We start from the raw sequence: 25829 nt of genomic DNA on the forward strand, positions 1-25829 counted from the left end.
AAAAAAATAGAAAATAGGAATTCATTAAAAACTTTTGTGCATCAAAGGACTTTAGCATGCAGGAAGTTGTGTCAATTTAAATGTATTATGTCTCCAAAAATGCCATTATCTTTGATGCAATCTTGTATGGTCAGACATATTAGTTTTGATAAGATAGTAATTCTCTGATTGAGAGTTTCCATGGAGATGCAAAGCACCCAACTGTAGGTGATAGCTCTGATTAGATAATTTTCATGGAGGTGTGGCCCTGCCCATTCACAGTGGGCCTTGATTAGTTTACTAGAGCACTATATAAGCTCAGTCAGAAGGAGTGAGCTTGCTGCATCCAAGAGGGACACTTTGAAGAATGCACAGGAGCTGAGAGAGGAGCTACAGCTTACAGAGACATTTTGGAAATGGCCTTTGAAGGCAGACTTTTACTCCAGAGAAGCTAAGAGAGGACAGAATGCCCCAAGAGCAGCTATGAGTGACATATTTGAGGAGCTGCAGCTTAGAGAGGAATGTCCTGGGAGAAATTCATTTTGAAATGAGAACCCTGGAGCAGATGCCAGCCACCTGCCTTCCCAGCTAACAGAGGTTTTCCAGACACCATTGGCCATCCTCCAGTGAAGGTAACCAATTGCTGATGACTTACCTGGGATACTTTATGGCCTTATGACTGTAATGTTGTAACCAAATAAACTCCCTTTATAAAAGCTGATCCATTTCTGGTATCTTGCATAATGGGCAGCATTAGCAAACCAGAACAGAAATAAAAAGATAACCTATATAATGTATGAAAATATTTGTAAACCACTTATCTAATAAGAGGTTACTATTCAGACTATACAAAGAAACCCTACAACTCAGCATCAAAAAGAGACAAGCAGCCCAATTACAAAAGGCAAAAAAATCTTTAATAAATGTTTCTCTAAAGAAGGAATAGAAATGGCCAATAAGTACATGAAAAGATACTCAATATCATTAGCCACTAGGGAAATGCAAATCAAAACTACGAGATACCATTCTATACTTACAAGAATAGCTACTACAAAAAAAAAAAAAAAATGGAAATAGCATGTGTTGGAAAGGATATAGAGAAATAGGAACACTCCATCATTGTTGGTGGCAATGTAAAATGGTGCACCCACTGTGGAATAAGTTTGGTGGTTCCTCAGAAAGTGCAATATGGAATTTCCACATGACCAAGCAATCCAATTTCTAGTTATAAACCTGAAAGAATTGGAAGAAGGGATTCAAACAGATATTTGTACATGGATATTCATAGTGGTATTGTTCACAATTACCAAAAGATGGAAGCAACCCAAGTTTCTATTAACAGATGAATGGATAAACATAATCTGGTATAAACACACAATGGAATATTATTCAGCCATTAAAAGGAAATAATACTCTGATACATGTGACAACATGTATGAACCTTGAAGATACCATGCTGAGAGAAATAAGCCAGAAACAAAAGGACAGATACTCACTGATATGAAATATTTTGAATAAACCAATTCCTAGAGTCAGAAACTAAAATACAGGTTACTAGGGGCTGGAGTTTGGGGTAAGGAATGGATTAATTGGCACAGAGTTTCTGTTTGGGGTGATGTAAAATTTTGGTAATTGATGGTGGTGATGTCAATGTAATTAACACCAATTAATTATATATATGAATGTCATTATGAGAGTAAATTTTCATTTGTTTATATGTTACCAGAATAATTTTTTTTTAGAAAACGGAACTATACAACACAGTGAACCCTAGTATGAACTATGGACTACAGTTAATGGTATAATTATAAAAATGTTTCATCAATTGTAACAAAGGTACCACACTAAAGCAAATGTTATAATAGGGAAAACTTGTATGTGTGAGGGCTGTATAATAGGAACTCTATATTTTCTGCATGATGTTTCTGTAAAACTACAAGTTCTCTAACAAAAAATAAATAATTTTTTTAAAAATTGAGCAAACATGGAGGTTACAAGATTGGCCTTATCCAACATGGAAATCAGAAAGGGGTAGATGTTCCTTCCCTCAGCTCTTTGAAAGCTGAGATGCAGTGAGGTGCTTCGACTCTGGCCCTTTGATACTGAAGCAGCAACACACAGATACACTTGATTTACCAATGGTGATTGGATGGAAGTGTTAAGGACATCCAGTGGTGGCAGCATCTGTGTCTATCAGCATGTCAGAGTAAGCCCTTTTATTTTTCCCTCTACATATTCCTTCTTTGAGATTTTGTACTAGAATATGGTTAAAATTATCATCTGCTTGCTAAGGACTTTGCAAAATATATTCATCTCCATCTATTTCTTTCTTTCCATCTCAAAATCAGTATATGTTACTGGTATTGGATAACCTCTATTTTGATGTTTTTGATGTTTCAAGGGCATCCCAATTTAAAAATATCCAAAAGCTCAATTCATTTGATTCCATAAACTTATTACTCACCTTGTACTTTCGATCTTAGGAAATGGTACCACCAGCTGCTAATATGGGCAAGTCAGAATTGAAAGGGAACAAATACTTACCACTGTTTTTCTCCCATTATCCATATCATAACATTGAGACTATAATATTAATAGTTTTTAATGTGTACTCTTCTCTTCATTCTTCATCTTATTATTATTACTTTAGTGTGGATTAGAATAATTCATGTAGTGCCATTCTATAATAAACAATCATTTAATTGACTAACTTTCCTTTCACCATCTCCAAGTCATTCTCCATATTAATACCAATGGTTTTCCTTAAATAAAAATTTGGTCATGTCATTATCCTGTTAAAGCCCTTCAGTGACTACATGCTGATCTTAGATAAAATGCATACTTCTTAGTGTGATATTCAAGGTCTTCCTTTCCTTCCTCAGTTGCCCTCTATATTTGAAAAATAATTTCAGTGCCTGTGAGTACCATGTCCCCTCTCAATTTGGAGCCTTTTCACGTACTCTTTTCTATCTGGAATACATGTTTCACTGTTTAAGTTGTCTAGTTTCTACTCATCCTTCAGTTTTCACATAATCATCAGTTCTTTGAGGAAGATTTCCTTAAAACAATAATATTAGACTAGTTTCTCCCATACCATTAATAACCCACTCCAATCACATTGCTTATTATATTGTATTATAACTACATGGTAGTTAGCCACTTTCATCACATAGGCTATAAAAAAAAAGTGAGAAGGGGAACTGCCTCAAGCTGCAAGGTTTGAGCTTAGTCTAAACTCAGTTACCATTTGCTGAGTTGAATTACCCCTTTATACCAGGTATAGTCAATCAAGTATGTGATTTGAGTCTGATTATTAACAGGTTATCATACTATATGCTGTGGAAGTTTAGGCATATAGTGAAGCATAAGATTTCTATACTAATTAGTCATAAAAGATCCACGCTTATTAAAGGTAAGGAAGATTAAGATGTTTACTTATTGCCAAATGCATATTACAGGGAGTGATCCCGATAGGCAATAGTTCATTGGATCATTTACCTGAATAATTTTTAGAAATTCTATCATACCTCTCTTATGCTATCCCCTTTAGGAATCCCATTTTTGCCTGTAAATAATGCTATTCCCATGATGAATGAAAATGGCATTACCCATTTAGAAAAATAAGCATTTCACAAATAAGCATTTTCATTTCCACAAACATTTTCTGTTACCATAATATCCTTACAGATTAGTAAGAGATACAGTGATCAAAATATATAATTTAGAACAACATAGTAATTGCAATGATGGCCTTACTCAGAAGTTAATGGTAGGGGTCAGCATCAGCATGAGCTCAAAAAGCTATGAATTTTGATGTACTTTGGAAAACAGATGATATCACGGGGATTTACAGCAACTGATGGAAAACATAAAAACATCTGGACATAATTATTGTAATAATGCCATATAAATTTTTATGATATCTACAAACATATAAAATTTATAATTTCCTGATTACATATCTTTAATTGATAAGACATACAGATTTCAAAATTAATAGTGAAAATAGAAAACATTAAATTTTAATTATTTTTAAATAATTTTATTTCATAAATTTTTATATATGGATTAACTCCAACAAAATCTTATAAATAGTTGAGCTTTTTTTCTTTCTTTCAATATTTTAAACCACAGAGTGGGGGTAAATTAATAATGAGGTAACTTTAATAACTAAAAATTTAAGGCTAGTCTTACAATAATCAAGAGATAAATCACTCTATAGTTTACAAGCTAAAATGTTTTCCAAAAGAAAAATATTTCTTTTGCAGAACTGATTTAAATACAGCAAAACAATTCTTCCCTAGGAATTTTTGATTTTGTAAAAGTATTTCTTATGCAAAAGTACATAGGAATGATTAAAAAGAAAAGCCCCCACCCTGTTCTGTTTTATTGTTTGCATTTAGAGCAATTGGTTGAAGTTATTTCTGGGTTAATACTGAACTCACTATTTTACATGAAACAATTCCCAATGCATTTCAATGCATGCTAAGAATAATTTATAAGAAAATATTATTAGGCAATTAATGTCAGTATTTAAGAGGAAAAAGGCATGGGTAATGACATTCTCAATTCCTGCCCGTAGGCAGTGGGAATGCAAGTACTTTCCTTCTTAACAACCTTCAAAACAGATGTGAATAAATCTATTTCCCCGGGAAACAAAATCAATCTTGGAGAACTTCACATGATATAGTTGCTGGGCAGGAGTGTTGCACAATGAAAATGCTAACTGAATTGGAGATCATCCTGATATCACTGCTTCAGCAGAGAACAAGTTGGCACTTTGCTACAGATTTTTCTGCCAGAACCTACTGTTGTTTGACACCTTCATTTGACCCAACCATGGTTTCTTCTCTCCAAGCTCTTTATATTTCTTCAATAATGCCACATTCCAAAGACTGACTTAGATGGAGACTACTGAAGGTTTTAGTCACTCACAAAAGATACACATTGTAGAAAGACAAGCAATATAATAAAGTGATGCTCCCAATGAGGTACCTAGGATCAATTCTGACTCCACTCAAATTTACAAACATCCCCATGTTGTCAGCTATTATCAAGCAATCATGAATTAATCTGTAAGTCTGCCTATGTTTTGTTAGATAAACTCATTTTATGTATTTTTCAAAATGGTTTCCATATGATATGTCTTAATCAATGGTATTTATTATGATATGTCTTAGTGGATGATTGTTTTCTCCAAGCCTCATCAACCTAAGGCTACATCATTCTCAAAGGAATTTCACTATTGGCTGTTTTAGTTTGCTAAAGCTGCCAAAATGCAGATACTGTAAAATGGGTTGACTTTTACAGTGGAGATTTATTAGTTTACATGCTTACAGTTCTGAGGCCATGAAACATCCAAATCAAGGCAACAACATGCGATCCAGCGATCGTGGACTCCTCTGTCACACAACAAGGTACATGGAGCCATCTGCTGGCTCTTCTCTCCTGAGTTGTGTGGCTTTCAGCTTCTGGCTGCTCCATCTGTGATATTCTTTCTGTGCTTCTGTCTGTTTCTCTTTTTAGCTTCTGTGTGTTTCTCTGAATTTTGAACTCTTATAAACTACTCCACTAAGAGGACTAAGACCCACTTGGGGCATGCCTCAGTTGAAATAATCTAATCAAAATGTCCCACACACAATAGGTTTACTCACAGGAGTGGATTAGCTTTAAGAACATGATCTTCTGAGTCCACAAAGTCTCCAAAACATTATAGTGCCTTAATGCTGAGAGGCATAATTTCAGAATTCATCAATTCCTTTGAGATTCTTTCCTTTTCCTAGAATCTTATGTCATACTCTCTCAAGTTAGTCCCAGTTATTCTTTTCACTGTCATTTCCATTTTGCTATATGTTCTTCTTGAGGTAGGGCTTAAACCATTTCCACCACTACCAGTTAGTTCACCTAGTCCACTGATTCCTCTGGATAACTGGGGAACTCTTGTCTATTCCCCTGGCCTCAGTACTATCACTCTTCTGCATACTTCTGCCAGGGACTTACATTGCAGCAATACCTGAACACATCAGCCTTATGCTTCTCGAAAACTAGTCAAGTCTCTGCCAAAGTCTGGATATATGTTAACACAGAGATACTCACCTCTACACTGACACTGGACTCTTATGGAGGTCTATGCACACACAACCACTGTATTTGTCCTACAGATGTCATTTGACTCTCTGCTTCTCAAGGTGGCATCTGGATATTGCCCTGAAGGAGATTCTTATGCTGCAAATTCCACTTGTTTGTGAGTCAATTCTTGGCATAGTGTTTATTATTGTATCCCCACTGTTACCAACAGGTCTAGAATATGCTAAACACTCAATAAATATTTGAGGAATTGTAATTAATTTATTTTGGCTGTTGAGATTCACTTTTCTTCCAATTGTAGGCACATGATTTCATACCTTTATCAGATACTCTTTTAAAGGGGCAACAGAGTAGAAGTAGAAGTGTTTAGGCCCAAAGAGGTTAAGAGCACAGTCCTTTACTTTACAAGGAGCTTTGTTATCACCAGGGCATATACATGCCACCAGAGTAATGGGTGGGAGCAGGTTCAAGTAATAGCCATGCCATTTTACCCAGTGCCACCATTCTCTGTGGCCCTCATGCACTATCACTGGTAACCTAGAAATACTCCACAGTGATGGAAGACTTCCCTTGCTGAATTATTTCTTGTCATCTTTTAGACACCTTTCCCCTTCCCTCTGCCCATCCACACTGATTTTATCATGCAGATTATGCATATTTGAACAGCAGTCATTGATAGGTCTTGTGTTATTTTTAGTATTCTAATATGTATGTGTTCAAAGTATGCCTTTCAATCTATTTTAAATGTGAAAAATCACATTAAAAGTATTTCCTTTTTTGTGAGCACACAGTAACATGAAAAATTCAACTTCTTAAAAGGTAGTGAAATTAGCCTTTTTAAGTACGCTAACATGTCTCAGAATAATTTTGGAAATTTTATTATGAATTAGCATTACACACATGAATAATTAAATTGATTAAAAACACCAGCAGATTGAATGATGCATACTTCCTCTTCTTTATTAATTGCTTTTAGTTTGGTTTAATCCCAAGAGTCATGATAATTACAGAGGAAAGATACAAACTTCAATCAAAAAGAAAAGCTCAGCTCTATAATTTTCTTAGAATCTAAAGAACACCTAGTGTCTTTGAAATCCATTATTTCACTTGACTTTGTTGGTGGGAATGAAGAAAAAAATTAAGATCAAGGGGCAAAATAAAGCAATTAAAGACAACTGAGTATTACAGCTAGTGCTACATTAATTTCAACTATGGTTTCAATATCTGCTGATGATGTAAATGCATGCTTTATTTGCTGAAATTCAGTTTGCTGGCATATTCACAATTATGTTTTTGCTTTTTCCCTGAGTTATAATAGATTCATTTACAGTTTTGACTCTGCTAAATACTCATTGAATATTATAGTATTCTTTAATTTGGTGTAGTTGTTTTAAAAATATGAGGAGCCAAACGAAACTGTACTTTTTGTATTATAATATAGATTATAGTTAGTGATATGAAAAGATATAAAATTTGAAGAAATAAGATTACACACAAATCCAGCAAGTCTCATTATTAGATTTAAACTCCAATTTAGAATGTGGTTATAGTGTATAAAATTACAGGTAAAATGATGTGGTTAAAGGCTTTGTATGGGTTCTGGATTTTTAGTTGCTTCTGGTTAAGTAAATTTATGGTAAGCATATAAATGCATCTTGTGACTGGTTTCTAGAATTTCTCTGAATAGGCAACCTAGCTGCACAAACAACAAGGTAAGGTCCTTGAACCTAATTCTAGAATTGTTTCAATAAAGCCTTAAAATATTAAATGTGACACATGTATTATTATGAATAACAGTTGTGTGCTTCATTATTGGAAATATTTTAATATTAAAGTACTCCCAAGATTTTAGCTATGTGGAATATCTGCCAACAGAATTAAGTTATGAGTTTTGCTTAATTGAATAAATTACATTTGCAAACATTTTTCCAACTTTTTTATGGCAACTTGCTCTTTTTTTGGGATGGTTACTCTGCTGGGGTTAACATGTTTTTAATTGACTAAATGAGATAGCCATCCCTCCAATTCCTACAGAGAGAGGAATTATGTATAAATATTGTAACCAAGGACAATTGCAAATTGTTTTTCAATTTTTCCTATTCTGAGAAAGAAAAAAGCTTGTTGTAAGTTAGAAAGGCACCCACTGGAAAAAAAAAATGTACAAGGATTTCCAGGTAGAAAATCCCAAGGAATCTGAAGAAAAATCTAAGAGAACAAGTAAGTGAATTTAGAAAATTCCAGGATACAAGGTAAACACATAAAAATCAGTTGTATATCTATATAGTATCAATGAAGAATTGGAGGGGAAATTTTTTAAAAATAACATCAAAGAACATGAAACACTTAGGAATATATTCAACAATATCCATCCCTGAAATATTGATAACACTGAGAACTACAAAATGTTGAGGAGAGCAATTAATGTAAACCTAAATAAATGGCAAGATTATCCACATCCATCAATTAGAAGTCTCAATGCTGTTAAGTCAGTTCCTTCAAAACTGACTTATGTATTTGACATAATCTCAATGAAAATCTCAGCAAGCTTATTAATTTTGTTGTAGAAATTGGAAAGGTAAACTTATGTAGAATTGCAAAAAAAAAAAAAAAAAAAAAAAAGTGGAAAATCCAAAACAATTTCTGAAACAGTAAAAACAAGGCAGACACAAATACTTTATTTCAGAACCTACTATAAAGTGACAATAATAAAAATAATATAGCAGTAATGTACACTTAGAAACATAGATCAATGGAACAGAATAGCATCCAGAAATAGACAAAACTTTATGGTCAATTGATTTTGGCCAAAGATACCAAAGTAGTTCAACGGTAAAAGGATAGTTTATTAACAAATTTTGCTGGAACCATCTGACATTGATGTGGAGAAAAATGAAACTCAACACTTACCTCACATTATATACAAAAAATTTACATGAAATATATCTTAGATGCCAGTGCAAAAGCTAAAACTATAAAAATTCCAGAAGAAAACATAGCAGAAACTCAGCAAACTTGGGTTAGGAACAGATTTTGAAGATAGGACACAAAAATCATGAAATATAAATTGGTGATAGACTTCATCAAAATTTAAAACTTGTGTTATTCAAAGGTCATTAAGAAAATGGAGAAAAACAAGGTGCACACTAGGACAAAATATTTGAAAAACATATCATAACATGAAAGATTTGTATACAGAATATATAAAACACCCTAACAACTTAATGATAATTCCAACAACACAACATTTTAAAACTAGGCGAAAGATTTGAAAAAGCCCTTCACCAAACAAAAAAAGAGTATGTTAAATAGAGACAAAGAAAAGATGGTCGACATTATTAGTTACCTTAGTTTGCTAGGTCTGCTATAACAAAGCACCACAGACAATTGGGTTAAACAACTGGAATTACAGTTTCTCACAGCCTCAGAGGTTAGAAGTCCAAAACCAAGGTGTCAGCATCATGCTTCCTCTGAAGTCTGGTGGTGGCTTCCTGGCAATCCATAGCTCAGTCTCTACCACCATCACATGACCATCTCTTTCCCTCTCTGCATTCACCTCTTGTGTCCAACTTTCCTCTGTTTACAGGAAATTCAGTCATATTGATTAAGCCCCACCTTGATTCAGTTTGGTAGTTTTGTCTTAACTAATAATATCTTCAACAATCCTACTTACAAATGGGCTCACATCCACAGAACTGGGGTTTCAGACCTGAACTTCACTTTTTGGGGGACATGGACATGATACAATCTATGACATTAGTGTCTAGAAAAATGCAAAATAAAACCACAAAGAAACATCACTGCACCCCTTAAAAGAATGAAAACATTAAATGTTGTTGAGAATGTGGAGCAACAGTCATATCTTCTAATCATGTATAACATCCAAAATGACATCCTGATTCATATATTGAGGATTGCAAGAGAAGCTTCATACTTATAAACCAAATTAACTCAATTCTTTTTTTGAAGGTAGGCTCTTTTTTATTAGAGGCATTGTCAGTTTAAAGAAAAATCATACATAAAATGAAGAAGTCCTGTATTCTACCCTATTATTAATACTTTGCATTTGTGTGGTACACTTGCTATAGCTGATGAAAGACCATTTTAATAATGTGCTATTAACTATAGCCCCTGGTTTAAATTAGGGTTCACTGTTTGTGTAGTGAAGTTTCATGGATCTTTTTATGATTTTTATTCTATTACCATATATACAACTTAATATTTCTCCTTTTAACCACATTCAGATACATATTTCAGGCTGTTAATTACATTCACAACGTGGTGCTACAATCACCACCATCCATTATCAAAACATTTCCATCATTCCAAATACAAACTCTGAACATTTTAAGCCTTACCTCCCTATTTCAACCTCATTCTCTGACGACATAGATTCTAACTCTAGGAGTTTGCTTATAATTATTTCATATCAGTGAGTTCATATATTATTTGTCCTTTTGTTTCTGGCTTATTTCACTCAACATGATGTTTTCAAGGTTCCTTCGTTTTGTTGAATTTATCAGGATTTCATTCCGTTTTATGGCTGAATAATATTACATTGTATGCACGTTTTTATTTATCCATTCATTATTTGATGGACACTTGGGTTACTTTCATCTTTTAGCAACTGTGAACAATACCACTTTGAACATCAGTGTGCAAACATCTGTTCAAGTCCCTGCTTTCAAATCTTTTGGTTATAAACCGAGTAGTAGGATTGCCTGACCCTATTGTAGTTCTATACTTAGCTCTGTGAGGAAGAGACAAACTGTCTTCCATGTGGCTGCTGAGGAAAAAAGCCCCAAGAGCTAATAAATGAATTCAGCAAAGTGAAGAGTACAAGATCAACATCCCAAAATCAGTCATGTTTCTATATACAAACAATGAACAACTGGAAGAAGAAATCAAGAAAAAAAATTCATTTACTATAGCAATAAAAGAATCAAATATCTGCAAATAAATCTAACCAAGGGTGTAAAGTTCTTGTATACAAAAAGCTACAAAAACATGGCTAAAAGAAATCAAAGAAGACCTAATTAAATGGAAGGGCATTCTATTTTTATGATTTGGAAAACTAAATATTGTTAAGATGTAAATTCTACACAAAGCAATTTACAGATTCAGCTGAATTCCAATCAAAATTCCATGAACCTTCTTTGCAGTAAAGGAAAAGCCAATCATCAAATTTATGTGGAAGGATAAGGGGTCCCAAATATCCAAAGCCATCTGAAAAAAGAATAATGAAGTTTGGAGGACTCACACTGCCCAATCTTAAAATTTACTAAAAAGCAACAGTAATCAAAACATCATGGTACTGGCACAAGGACAGGTATATAGACCAATGGAATCAAACTGAGAGCCCAGAAATTAACCCTCACATTCATGGGCAATTGATTTTTGACAAGGGAGCAAAGACCACTCAATTGGAAAAGAATATTCTGTGCAACAAATGGTGATGTGAAAACTGGATCCTCATTTGTAAAAGAGTGAAGGAGCACCTCTACCTCACCCCAGTACAAAAATTGCTTTCTCTGCATGGTAGTTACCAGCACTCATTCTCCATTCTTGCAACAGGTCTCTGGGAGTTACAGCCTCTGGCTAGCTTGCTGGTGACAGAAAGGGATGCAAAAGTGCAGTCTTTGAACTGTCTCCCAAAGGCCCAAGGAAGTGTAGCATCTTTAAATCTCCTCAGTTGCCTTTGTCAGGGGTGGGGAGCTTGGGGGGTGGAAAAATGACTGCCCTCAGACCTCAGTGATCTGAAGTAGCTAATCAAAAGCCATGAAGCCATCAGCTATGCCTATCTCTCATCTCTGCTATGCAGAAAAAGCAATTTACTAGTCTTACATGTTTTACCAGCCTGTTGCTCCCATTCTTCCCTGGACACTGTACAGTGTTCTACTGGAGTCCAGAATTTTGAAGTGGTTATTTCAGACAGTTACCACCTGTTTAATAGTTGTTCTGGTGGGGAGACTTAATCCTGGAGCTTCCTACTACACCTTTGCCCCACAATTCCCTCCAAGTAAATTTAATTCTTGACTTGGAAAATGTATTCAAGTTTCAAAGAGTTTGGCAAATCCTGAATGCCATTAAGGTGTCACACATAACAAGCAACTGTTCCTAAATAAAAGTCTATTTGGAGCCAGGGTTTTCATTTAATTGGCTTAAGAACAAATTATTAAAGACTACATATTTTAGGTTTCATAAGTTATGCATGAACCAAAAATAATGTATGCTCTGTTCTCAAATCATTAGTTTGTCAGTGAACATATTTTTACTGAATGCTTACACTGTGCTAAGCACTGCACTAGATGCTAAGTTTAGCAGTGATTTAAAAAGGCATGACCCCAATCCTCAAAACTGGGAGAGAAGACAGGCAATAAGCAAGAAATAAATCAATAATTAGTACTTAAAATTGGGAAAGTGTGATAGATTAGAAAGGCGAGGGAGTCAATTTTAGAAAGGATAGTAAAGGAAGGATTTTCTTAGAAGGTGAGGAAAACAAATGTTTTTTTTTCATTTGTTTTAATAGTGAAATAGAAGCTTATTTCAATTCAGTTCAACAAATTTGATGTATGTACTATGTAGGAGACACTGTTTCAGGTAGTGAGAATACAAAGATGAAAAATATATATTAACTGATACCAAAAGGTATGTTTCTGGTATCCAGGACAATTTAAACTGATTGTTGAAGCTGTTTGGTTTTCCTAAATAAGTGCTTTCAGTTCATTTACTTAGTCTAAGTTTGAATATGATAGTAACTCAATTTTTATTTCTTAAAGGAAGTTACCTTGATCAGTGGTTTCTAATTTTCAAATATAATGAACTGTATTCAGAATTAGCATATATCGAGGATTCTCACATGACGCTACTTGTATTTTTTGATTTATGTAAGAAAAATAATACAAAGTTGCTATAAAATAGTATTTCTGTTTTGAAATGTGTGTTTCCAGAAGATAATTGGTATATATTTTAAGGATGATCATATATGTGTGAGTGATATACATTATTTAGTCTGAAAAAAATCATTTGAGGAAAGATTCCTTATGACATATCAGTTACATATGGAGGTGGAATCACTGTACTTGAATTTTATTGCTCCTACCCAGATATGAAGGAAAAAAACCAATGCCATACATTTGTATAGTGCTTAAAATGTGTATAGGGGTTTGTTTTATTGTCCTAGGTTGCTCAAGCAAATACCATGAAATGGGTTGACTAAATGATATGAATTTTTTTGCTCATGGTTTGTGGCTGGGAAAAAGTCCAAATCAGGGCATCATCAAGATGAGGTTTTCTTCCTAAAGCCTGTGACATTATGGCCGATGATTCTTGATCCTCAGCTTGTCATATGCCAAGGCACAGGACAGTATCTCCCGATGTCTCCCTTCTCTTCTGGATTCCATTGACGTTCAGCTTCTGGATGCTTGCTCTGTAGCTTTTTCTCTGTCTGAATTTCATTCTGCTTATAACAGACTATAATAATAGGATTAATACCCACCCCAATTGGACTGGGCCACACCTTAACTTAAATAATCTTATCAAGGTCCTGCATACATTGGGCTCCCACAAAGAAACGGATTCAGTTTTAGAACCTCTGTTTCTGGGTTAAACCACCTCAGGGTTAAACCTATAAATGTGTACACATATTCATGTGTATACATATATACATCTAAACACACAGAAACACACATATATAAATGTGTTAAAAGAGACTATATACATATAGAAATAATATATATATATGCAGACTATACATATATAACATTTATAAACACACAGACTATATATATGAGATAGCATATGCATATACTATTATTTCTCATAGCAGCTTTTTCAGATAGATAAATACTACCATCATTTTAGTGATATGGGACCCATTTAGAATGCTTAGGTATCTTCCAAAGTTGATATAGCTGTAAGAACCAGAGCAGGGGCTTGATCTTGACTTCTTTTTTTTTCCTGATCACTATTTATAATTATGTTATTACCTTCTTATGCTGAATTTCTGTCCATATTATTAGACACATACTTTTAAAATAGCAATGTATTTAATTTTTTGAATTATATTTTATTTGTGTTGACAAATGTGACAACTTTGTACTTACTGATATCATTTATTTGAGGGTTAAAAGAGGACAGCATTTATTTTTTAATTAATTAATTAAGCAGCAAGAAAAGAAGATATTAAATTTTTCTGGGGATCTAAATACTTTTTGAGCTGTGATAGTTTCAATGAAATCTCAATTTAGTACCAGGAAATGTTTTACGTTTTCTCAAACATTCTTCAAGCCAAAATGGGCATGATCTGATTTGGGAAATGGTGCTCATAGTGTTGAAATTGAGCAATTACTTTTAGTTTGGGGAATTCAACAGATATTTTTGCCTGATTTACCAAGAGGCAGCATGCCCTACCAGGGACTCTAGGCACTTGCAATCTAGATTGAAGATGTAACATGTTACTATGAAGTTAATTTAACCATGCTCATTTTTTAAATTTAATTATGCAAGTATTCCCTGAAGTTTTCAGTTTATATGTCAGTATATTTTTTCAGATTGTAAAATCAAAAAGATTATCTGACACAATCTAGTGGCCAAAACCACAATTGAAGTCACCTGCAAGGAAAAGAAGATGAAGCAAATTGGACCATCTCAGGAGCTGATTTCTTAATGCTTGAATAAATCCACATTTACTGAGTCTTTCAAACTACCAGAGGTGTGCAGGGCCTATAAAGGATTTGCTTATAGGGATATAGATGGCAAAATTTAGTCAGTGTAAAGATAGTCATGAGGAAAATTCCAATTTAATATTTTTGAAATACATGTTTTATTTGTGTCATGGAGCTATAATAATTTTTCTATGGAATCAAGAGGCAATGGTAGGTACTGCTCTGTCTCAATCAATCTGAGTAGTTTTTTTGCAGGATGTAGATTTGATTGAAAGTTTGGGCACTGAAAAAGAGATGGGAATATGTGTGAATTATCTTGTAATTTTGTCTCATGCTATCAAGCCACAGTTATCGCCACATACTGACCAACACTGTCTATCCTTTCCAGACAGGAAGTCATCCCTCTGCATGCAGATTACAACAGTCTGCTCCCCCAATTGGAATGTACTCTACCATATCACAAGTACCTAAGTCCTGACCCACTCTACCTGCCACATTCTCTAGGATGCTTTCCCCAAGAACTTCCTCTCAGGAATGCTTCAATATGACATTTCCTGTGTAAAACATCAATGAGTTTTTTTGTTAATATATATATTCTCAGTCTAGCAGATGACAAGTTAAAAGTTGCCCTTGTTTCCTAAGTGAAAAAGATATCAGAATATTCTATCTTCAAGAGAGCTTTCAATTATCAATGTGCTAACTCTAATACTCTTGAGTATATTCCAAGTTAACATTGCCTGTATATGATTCCTATACAGATAAATTAATACCAATGAAAAAGAAACAAAAAAAAATATTTTACAAGGTCATTTCTTATTGAAATGACATGGACATATCATTTATGTCATGGACATAAATATACTATGTGAACTTAGGAACCCCGTACTTTGTAAGTCAAGCCCTTGATCTTGAGGCTTGCTCAGGTGAAACCTATAGTTGTTAAGGGAGTCTAAGGCCACCTACAATTATGCCTAGGAGTCACCTCCAGAGAACCTCTTTTGTTTCTCAAATGTGGAGTTTCTCTAAGCCTAATTTTGCAAATAAATTCATCACTCTCCCCCTGATGTGGGACAGGACCCCCCTCCCCAGATGAATGAGTCTTCCTAGCGACCTGGAACATGGATTCTGGGAATGAGCCTGACCCTGGCATCAAGGAATTGAGAATGCTTTTTTCACCAAAAGGCAACAAAATAAAGTTTCAGTGGCTAAGAGAATGCAAATATAGTCAAGAGGCTGTACTCGAGGTTATTCCTATGCAACCTTCACATACATATGCCAAATGACCACAGTATGATAAGCCCAAGTCAACAGTAGTCCGAAAACTTTGAAGAATACCTGGATCCCTATCTGAGACTCTATAAAAGTTTCACTCATTCAGTTTATTCTTCAGAATCTTAAATCCTTCAGAGAATCTATGCCAGCTAAGTCCCCAAACCCAAAGGCAATAGCCTCTTCAAGAACATCATCCAGACGTGCCCCCTTTTCCCACAATGTTGACACCCCTTTTCAATGTGAACAAGTTAGGGTGGTCACTGCCTAGACATCCCTGAAGATTGGGAAAATGATTAAACTAGCAGAAGGGGAAGCAACAGAAAAAATGGAATTTAACAATGAATTATGAATACTGAATCTCTATATAATTTTCTTTTTCTTAGTTGCTAGGGTATTAGAATAGCTAGAAGGAAAGAATTGACCTGGAGGAACTGTAACCTACAGCATCCTTTGAAATTTGTTCTATAGCTATTTGTTAAATTGTAATTTGAAAGCTCTCACCTTTTTGTATATATGTTATATTTCACAATAAGGAAATAACTGAAACTATGTACCGTAACGCATAACAATTCTGGAAATTTCCTATATAACTACTTGTTAAATTATACTTTGAGAGATATTACCTTTTTGTATACATGCTGTATTTCACAATGGGGAAGTGACTGAAACTGTGGAACTGTGACGTATGATAGTCTCTGAAATTTGCTCTTTAATTGCTTGTTAAATTGCACTTAGAGAGTTATCACTTCTATGTATATGTGTTATATTCTACAATAAAAAATATGAAAACAAAACAAAACAAAAAAAGAAATGACATGGAGAGTTATAGTCATCAGTAGGAGAATAATAGTGCCTAAAACTTGCCTGTTCCTTAAGACACATGTATCTCGAGTAACACATTCCTACTATTTAAGAAAGATGGGGCACACTTTTAATTAAATGTTAGCAGAATCATTTTTTAAAGATGTAATAAATGTGTAACCTGTAAACCTATACCTTTAAGATTTATTTAAGGAATAAAGATTGGCAAGCATTGAAGCCAATAAATCATAGCAGAGTCTGTAAATTCAAGTAGCTTTGTGACTTTTGCAACATTAGGTGATTAATCAGTTATTTGAACTTGCATAGGGTTAACTAATACCTATTTTTAAAATAGCTTGAATAATCCTAATGGAAATTTAAGTGGTCCACTTTGACAGAGACTAAATCGTCACACTGAGATTTATTATAGCAAGGGTATTTTGAGACTATAGTTTAAGAGAGAGACAATTTGGATACACTGAGCTGAATTTCTTTTTAAATGTACTTTCAGAATTTATTTGGTATACACTTATTTTCTGGCAATATTTATTTAACTCTTATGAGCATCCTTTCTCAATTTTCTTCTCAGTAACCCTATAACCTCTTGTGAATCCATATTTCATAAGAAAGAGGCTTTACCTTTTTTCCACTGCTATTACCTAATTTAAACCAATCAGCTTAGGACACTCCTTTCATACATGAGTTCTGTACAGGTAACTCTCAGGTGCTGGGAATCCTAGAAAACAGGCTTTCTCTCTTCCTCTCTACCATGCAGTATGACATATAAAGATTACAATTTCTGTAGTCATTTGCTGCCAAGCAGAAAGTAAACCTGAGGGACAGAACTAAGACATTCATCATACTGGATGTCAAGCCCAACTTAACTGTTTGCATTGTCAGTATAATGCAAAATTTCCCCGGCTATCTTTCAGCAGATTGAGTTAAGTATGCACTTATTTGCAAATGAAGCATGTAATGCATAAGAAATTTGCTACCAGAAGTGAGGTTTACAAGCAACAGGCAAGAATTCTATTAAAAAGGAAGGAAATGAGAAAGTGCCTAAGTCATTTGAGAGGTTGACGATCTTTTTTTTGCAATCGTACAATAGTTGTTTCAACTGTGAGTTGGACCTCAGAGCCTGTGCTACCAACACTATAGTATTAGGCAAATGAGGAAAAAAAAACTAGGTAGAATGGTGGATTTTATAACTAAAGAAGGAAGCAACCCTGCTTTCTAATTACCTCTAAAAGCAGATACAACAGAAAACAAACTGTTCCCAAGACTGGCCTTTCTGTCTTTGGCCTGTGACTCAAGTTTACTAAATTAATTTTTGGGGAAACTATATAGAAAAAATATATAGAGGTATAGGGAATGTATTGTTGCATCCAAGAATATAACTAAATAATCTCAGTCTGCTTAAAAATAAATAAGAATTCATATTAAGGAAATGAAATCAAAAGGAGGACTGATAGGACAGAAATAAATACATGCTCCCACTACAGCCTATTGTTTCTATTGGCTTCTGTAAAGATATATTTATATCTTCTCATATATCCAAAATATGTGTTACACAGATAATATTTCTCCATTTAAAATGGAAAGAAATCTAAATTATAACATTATTTTTAAAAGACTTTTCATAAGACTATCTCCTTTTTTTTTATTTTTTATTTTTTTATTTTTAGGCTAGTGTATTAAATATTCTCCAAATGTAATTAGTTGACATTCTTTTTAGATATATAAATCAAGTGAGCATTAGTTTTCAAAATGGTTATAAAGTTAAACAATATTTTTCTAAGATGCTGTACACACAGTCTTATGCAAGACCCATGGTTTTTAAAAACATCAAAAAAAGACTATGTAAACCTGATTTTCCTCTTTACAGTAAATATTTAATTTTCATATTTCCAGTTTACAAGGGTTAAAATGGACAAGAATGATTTTACCTTTTCAATATTACTTTTATTTTAATTTAAGATATTTTGATTCAATATATATGGCAATAAATACCCACACATTTGACCATCAGTATATATTTTTTTTAAAATGGGGATGCAACATTAACAACCACTATCTTAAAAATAGAGCACATAATTATTTTGGTTGTTTTACAAATCTTTTCTCTAGTTGTAAATTCTACAAAAAATCTTTCTAAGAATTACAGAATACTGAAAACATCAAATTTGACTTCCACCTTTATAGTATTTCCATTTTGCCCTGATAGAGAACTTAAAATATATAATCTTACTGGAACAGACCATTTGTTTACATCATGAAAAACTGGGGCAACAAGGTATTATATAACTGATATGTGGAATCTTGTAGTTATCTCTCCAAATCATTAGGACAATGTTCAAAGGTAAAAAACAAAACAAAATATGTTTGTGGTCCCTAAACTATTTTGAAGACTAGTAGTTTAGTCTAAGCTAAAATGTATTTTCATTCATAATATATCATCCTCCCCTCAAATCCCTTTAAACAAGAAGTACATGAAACAGTACAACAGCAAAAATCAAAGAGCATAAACTATTTCAAGAACAGAAAAGTCTCTAGTGCGGAAAGACATATTAAAATTCATTATTAAGATTTCTCTTTCCTATTACGGGGAGAGTCTGCTCTATTTGAAGTTTCCATTCCATTTTCAGTTCCTTTTTTAGAAGACCTGCCTTTACTGGTTGTCCGTTTTTTCTTCACACATGGGACCTGAAAAGTAGACTCTTCCCGCCACTTCTGAAGCTGAACATTAATTAAATTCCACGTTATGTATGCTTGGATAGTGCAACTGGATGACAGAACAGCAATTTTAGCAGCCAACACATTGAAGTTTCCAGTAATGACATCCTGCTTCTGAGTCTCCGCCCTAGCAAGGTGAAAGCCAACAGTGAGTAAGGAAACAATTAAAGTCACAAGTCTTCCCAAAATAAACACAATTGCCCACAGAGAAAACCCTTTATGATAATTTTCATCGCCAAAATAAAACAGGCCGCAAATGTGGGAAAGTAATTCGACAAAGTAATGCAGCATCAAAAGAACAAGTCCCAGATGATTCAAATACAAAAGATAAGCTCCAGCAATGTGAAAGAGATGAAGCCCAATGTAGATAAATTGCCGAGGAATATCTTGTTTTTTGGTTTTCTGAAAGTAGAGTTCAGGAAAAGCATGAAGCCAGTAAGCCAACTGTGATATGTAGAAAAACTTCATTTGAAATGTCATCATGTTATGGGGACGAGCCTTCCACAACAGAGTTGGGTCTGAGATGTAGTTTTCAGAGGTTAGAATGAAAGTGCCCCAAATGCAAGAAACAAGGTAGAATGCACTAAGCTGACCAGATTCATTGAATTTGCTTTGTTTCGTTTTGGGGAACTGCATTAGCTTGCTAATTTTATCCAATACATACTCCTGAATTGTGGCATGCATAATTATTGCCACTAGCGTGTAGAAAAAAACTGTGGCCAAATCTTTGACACCATAACCATAAAGGGACGTTGATTCCGTAGTTCGTTCTGCCGCAGGGAAAATAACACTGTGCTGAAGAGTAATAAAAACGATAGATGCTTCTGCTGTTCTCTCGAACATAAGCCCCAGCAGTAAAACCATCCCCACACAGGAGACGATGTCTGCATGATTCTGCAAGATGAATTCATGGCTCAGGACTGGGGGGTTCTTGGCGCTTTTCTTGCGGATCGCCATGGCGGCGCGTCCCAGATACTCACCGGCGAGCGGAAGCTGCCTCCCCCTGGCTGCTCCTCACAGCGCCGAGGCCACAGCCGCTCTAGGGGTTTCACTTCCCATCCCAAAGCCAGTCCCCGGCCGCCGCAGCCGCCCAGGAAAAATCCAAGGCGAAAGCGGAGAGGATCTGAGCATGCGCAGCAGAGAGGCTGCGCAGGCAGGGAAGGAAATCGAGCGCCGCGCCCCTACCCGGCGCCGGGCTGCGGGTTGCGAGCGTTGATCTTGCATGTTGATCTTGGCTTTTTGAGAGCCGCTGTCACCGATCTTAATTATTTGTTGAAAACATTTTCACTAACAATCTTGATAAGCAGGCTGGAGTGCTGGTTGTTCTTCATCGAAACGATAATTATAACAGCAACCTAACAACATAATAGGAGCCTCTGGTAGTGCTTACTTTATCTGCAAGGTGCTGTTCTAAGCACTTGACTTATAGCTACAAATGTAACATTTCTAGAAAACCCAGTGAGGTAGATACTATTATAATCTCTCTTTGTTGGTTTCACAGAGGAGAAACTGAGGAACTTAGATATTAACTAGTAAATGACACAGTTAGTAAATGTCAGAGCCAAGTTTAAAATCCAGTCTGGCTCCAGAGCATATGCTTTTTATTATGCCACATTACTTTCCTTTGTAAGTCAGTCACATCTATATTAAAAATAGTCCCTCTATTAGCAAAATAATAATAGTAATAACAATAATCGTGGTAATGATTTTGTGTAGTTAGTACTTGTGTTGTAAAGGATTGGGTGGTGGCTGAAAGTGGAGTCAGTTTATGAAAAGATTTTCGATCACAAAAGCCCCAAACTGAATTTCCTCATTCTAGCATGTAAAAAATCTCATGTTTATTATGAATTTTGCATAGAATTTTTCTAAAATTCAGATATCAAAACCAGCTTCTTTTGGATATGCTAATACCCTTTGGAATTAAAATTTCATGTGTGTCTTCAAATTTCACTTTGAATCACAAAATCTGATACTCTAGAGGGGTGGGGTGTGCTATCAGGGTGGTCTCTGAGGTGAGGGTCCCAGAGGCTTAGAAAGGACCTCCCACTCCAAACATATTTATCTTTTTGAAACTAATTATAATTTTAAATATAGAACTCCTCAGTCTTCTTACAGGCATAGATAACATGCCTGTGATTTTGTGGCACACTAAGTAAATACAAAAAATATTTGTATAATTCCTGAACTGAGACTTTTTTTTATATTTGTTTGCCATTATTTTTTTTTATCTTAGTCAAGATTTATTTCAATGCCTGAAAACATTCAAACTAATCAAAATGGTACTACTGTAATTTCTTAAATTACATAAATATGCCATATAAAACTTTTGAAAATGTTGATACTCAGATTTTCAAAAGCAATGGCTATTTAAAAAACACAAGGCAACAACAAAATATCAAAGAACTTTCATATACTTATGAAGACATAATTAGCAGCAAAATAGTCAAACAAAATAAACACAAATCTGTTTTTATACTTTGCATGTTTAACTCTGCTTCATAAAAGCACAGATAATTGAGGCATCTTTTGTTCAAGTATTTTATTTTTAACATTAAATTATATTTTTAAAATATTTTTATAAAGAAATGAAAAATGCCACAAACCGATTTGCCACAAAGTCATACACCATAAAGTAAGATACAACCAACTGAACTTATCCATGTTTCCCCCTAATTGAATGTGACTTTTGATGTTCTTCTATTTACTTTATTCTAACTCATTTATACAGATTAGGGAAAACTGATTTATGAAGAGTCGTTATTCATCTTTAAAATGGTCTATAAACTGCCCCTCCTTTCCAGCAAATCAGTGCTAAAGAGAACAATGAAGCAATGACTATTTCATTCAGGGGACCAAAGCAATCCCTTAATTTCCCAAATTTCAATTTCAAATTTTTGCTTACATAAACAAAAAGAACTCAAACAGTCAGAAATCGCATAGTTAGCAGGAAGGAAAATGTATGAGATGAAGATTATTTAACTAGAATTTCATTATTTATGCTTTTCCCTCAAGCTACAGGCATTCCTTAGACTAGCATTGAACATACACAACTACAGAGTTAAGATTTTTCTCAGGCATGTAATTACATGAAAAATAAATAATTTTCAAGCTCTTTCCTAGTTGAACTGGCTCTTAAATATTTTCAGGGGAGGGGAATCCCAAGGATTTTTGTGTTCTTTAAGAAACTGGCATACATTATAAGCTCAATTAAATCTTGAAACCTAAAGAAGTTTTTTTTCTCCTAAAAGTGCAATGCAGATTCACTATACTGTTCATACAGTGAAATGATGGAATGGTAAAGATAGAGTCAATCTCTTGTAAGTGTACAGTTGTAAACTAATCTAAATGGAAAAAACAAAATGAAAAACTCAACACTGACAATTGTTTAAAGGAAAAAACTACCACTCAAGAAAAACGTTGAAGAACAAAACTATCCCCTCTTAAAAAGGAGAAAAAAGTGTTATCCACCACAAAAAATGAGGATTACAGATTTGAAAAACATTCATTTGTCTTTGCCTTAAAATACAAACAAAAAAAGTAGTGGAAAGAGGAAGTCAAGACAATTTAGAATTGAGGCAGGTCTATGGAAAAATGGAACAGAGTACAATGATTCCACCTCATCAAGGAAATAACTGAAATGAAATTTCACAAGTCTTCATGTCTATAATAAAATATATTAATGTGAAAAAAATCAATGCACAATTATCAAAAATACAGAGTCTGGATTTTTCCTCTTAGGTTTATAATAGACTACCACACCTGTTTAATGCATTTACTTCTACAAGCCTGCTCTGTTTAGCACCACATGCTATATACAAGTACATATGAACATACTGGTATTTTACCATGAGAAATCATATGTTTCATCTCAAACTAGTGATATGCCCTTCACCCACGCTTACATATGCTTTATTTTCGTTAAGAAACCTAAGACCTCTCTAAGTGGTGCATTTTAGAAAGCTTTGAAAGAGTTTTTAACATATAACATAAAAAAAAAGCTTGTTTTTTTAGTACTGTGGCATGACGAGTTTAACAGCTGAAGCATAAATACAGTAATTACATTGCACTGTTTAAACTAATTCACAGCTATAGGAAAATGATTGAATTTTAAAATATAGCCAACATGAGACTGAGTAGTTATGAGCAGTGAAATACAAATACTAGAAAACAGTGAATGAATAAATAAGATTATTTATCAGCAGTGGCCATTCATTATTTTGCTTTTAAGAACCTGGAAGAAATTGTCTTCTTTAAGTTTCAAATGTTCCAGTAATTCTAGTTGTTTCTCAGCTTCCTCAATACCACCTTGAATTGCTGAAATAAGTGACTCTAAAGAATCAAAGTTCTTTTCTGGTCTGATGTAGCCAACAATGGCTACATTGAGCATTTCCCCATAGAAATACTCTTTGAAGTTATGTATAATGTGAATTTCCATGGACTTTTTCGTATTCCTGTAATATGGGTTCCATCCTATGCTCACCACCATCTTATGGACATCTCTACTTCCAACACTGGCCCAAACATAATAAATGCCAGCGGATATATCAGCTTGAAGATTATCTACTACTTGCTCAGGAAAGTTAGCAGTGGGGATGCCCAGGTGCTTGGAGCTGCGACGGAAGCCCCGCACCACCTGGCCGCCGCAGAAGTAGAGCAGGTGTCTCATGACGCCACCCGTTTGCGGTGCGGGGTCCCGGCCAGTCTGCGCTTCCGGCGGGGTCGCGGTCTAGGCGGTGCCCGGACCCTCCCGGCCCAATAGGAGGGCACGCGAGGGAGTTCGGCCCGGCCGCCAGCCGCACAACTGGCCGGTTGGCTCCTACGACACGCAACAGGGTCTGCCATTATTTTTTTTTAATGGCTTAAAACAATAATCATTTATTACTTCAATTCTCTGCACTTGCTTGAGACTGTGCATGAGAGGCAATTTTATTTTCCAGCACATTATGATTCCCTTCTGTTTCCTCTAAATTCAGCTTATAAACTTAGCAATTTATCATTTATCTCATACATGTATCTATTTTGCTGCACTTTATCATGTGTAATAAGAAGCCATTTTGTTTGCCATTATTTTTGACAGGCTTTCTGAAATTACCTGTATAAATATGATAGACTTGGCCCCCTCTGCACTAAAAAAGGGTACATGTAAAAGTGAACAGTACAAATATTCATGCATGAGAAAAATTAATGAAGACCTGAAGCAATGGAGAGATACATTACTTTCATGGTTCGAAAGACTGAACAATGCTTAGAAGGTATTCTCTTCAGATTGATCATTTTGATTAACCTAATCCTGATCAAAATCCCAGAATGGTATATTCAGTAGAAATTGACATTCTGATCTTAATGCAATGACTTAAAGCTCCAAAACAATTTTGAAAAAGACAATCAAAACTGAGGAACCTATACTACATGATTTAGACATATCATAAATCTACAATAATCAAGACAGTGTGGTACTGGCATAAAGATTCATGTATAGATGAATGGAACAGAATAAAGTCTAAAAGTAGATGCACATATATATGATCAGTTGATTTTCACAAAGGGGCCAAATTTATTCAATTTGGGAAGGATAGTTATTTTCATTACAAGGTGTTGGACAATTGGATATTTGTATGTAACAATGAACCTAGAAATTCCCATACATACACTCAACAAAAAAAGAAAAAAAAAAAAAAGAAAAGAAAAGAAACAAAGCAAAACAAAACATAGCAAAACAAAATCCTCAAAATGAACCAAATGCCTTAATATAAAAATGAAAATTACAAAATTTCTAAAAGAAAAAATAAATAGGAGAAAATCATTGCAGCTTTGCAGTAAACATGTATTACTTAGGATGTAAAAAGGAACCGCTATACAAGGAAAAAGTGATAAATTGAACTTTACAAAAATTAAAAACATTTACTCTTCAAAACACAACATTAAGGAAATGGAAATACAAGCTGTTGACTTGGAAGAATATTTCCTGGGTATATATGCATTGGACGGGTATATATGGAAAAGGACAGGTACAGCAAATAAATAAAAATCACTCATAAAACAACAATAGAACCAAGCATCTAATTTGAAAATTGGCAAAATATTTGAAACATTACACAAGAAGACATACAACTGACTTATAAGCATAGAGAAAGGTGTTCAACATTGTTAATCAGGGAAATTTAAATTAAAACAACAATGCCTTGCTGTTACACGCCCACTGGAACGTGTGACAGCATCAAATGTTAGCAAATGTGGTGCAATAGGAACTCTCATATGTTGCTAGTGAGAGTGCAGGATGGCACACCCACTCTG

General features: G+C 34.5%; 1 protein-coding gene and 1 pseudogene across 1 annotated transcript; both read right to left on the bottom strand.

Annotated features, from left to right (window-relative positions):
* Positions 1-18494: 18494 nt before the first annotated feature.
* On the bottom strand, positions 18495-20505 carry LOC119528785 (translocating chain-associated membrane protein 1-like 1). Its single transcript, XM_037829043.1, has one exon. The coding sequence runs from the start codon at positions 20490-20492 to the stop codon at positions 19383-19385; it is 1110 nt and encodes a 369-aa protein (XP_037684971.1). The 5' UTR covers positions 20493-20505; the 3' UTR covers positions 18495-19382.
* Positions 20506-23730: 3225 nt separating this feature from the next.
* LOC119530418 lies at positions 23731-24377 on the bottom strand (annotated as a pseudogene).
* Between the last annotated feature and the right edge of the window lie 1452 nt (positions 24378-25829).

The sequence above is a fragment of the Choloepus didactylus genome, chromosome 3 (genome assembly GCF_015220235.1).
Source record: "Choloepus didactylus isolate mChoDid1 chromosome 3, mChoDid1.pri, whole genome shotgun sequence".
Lineage (NCBI taxonomy): Eukaryota > Metazoa > Chordata > Mammalia > Pilosa > Megalonychidae > Choloepus > Choloepus didactylus.

Bases quoted from the DNA above. Each gene is read 5' to 3' on its own strand.
- LOC119528785 (XM_037829043.1), bottom strand. From the start codon at position 20,492: ATGGCGATCCGCAAGAAAAGCGCCAAGAACCCCCCAGTCCTGAGCCAT.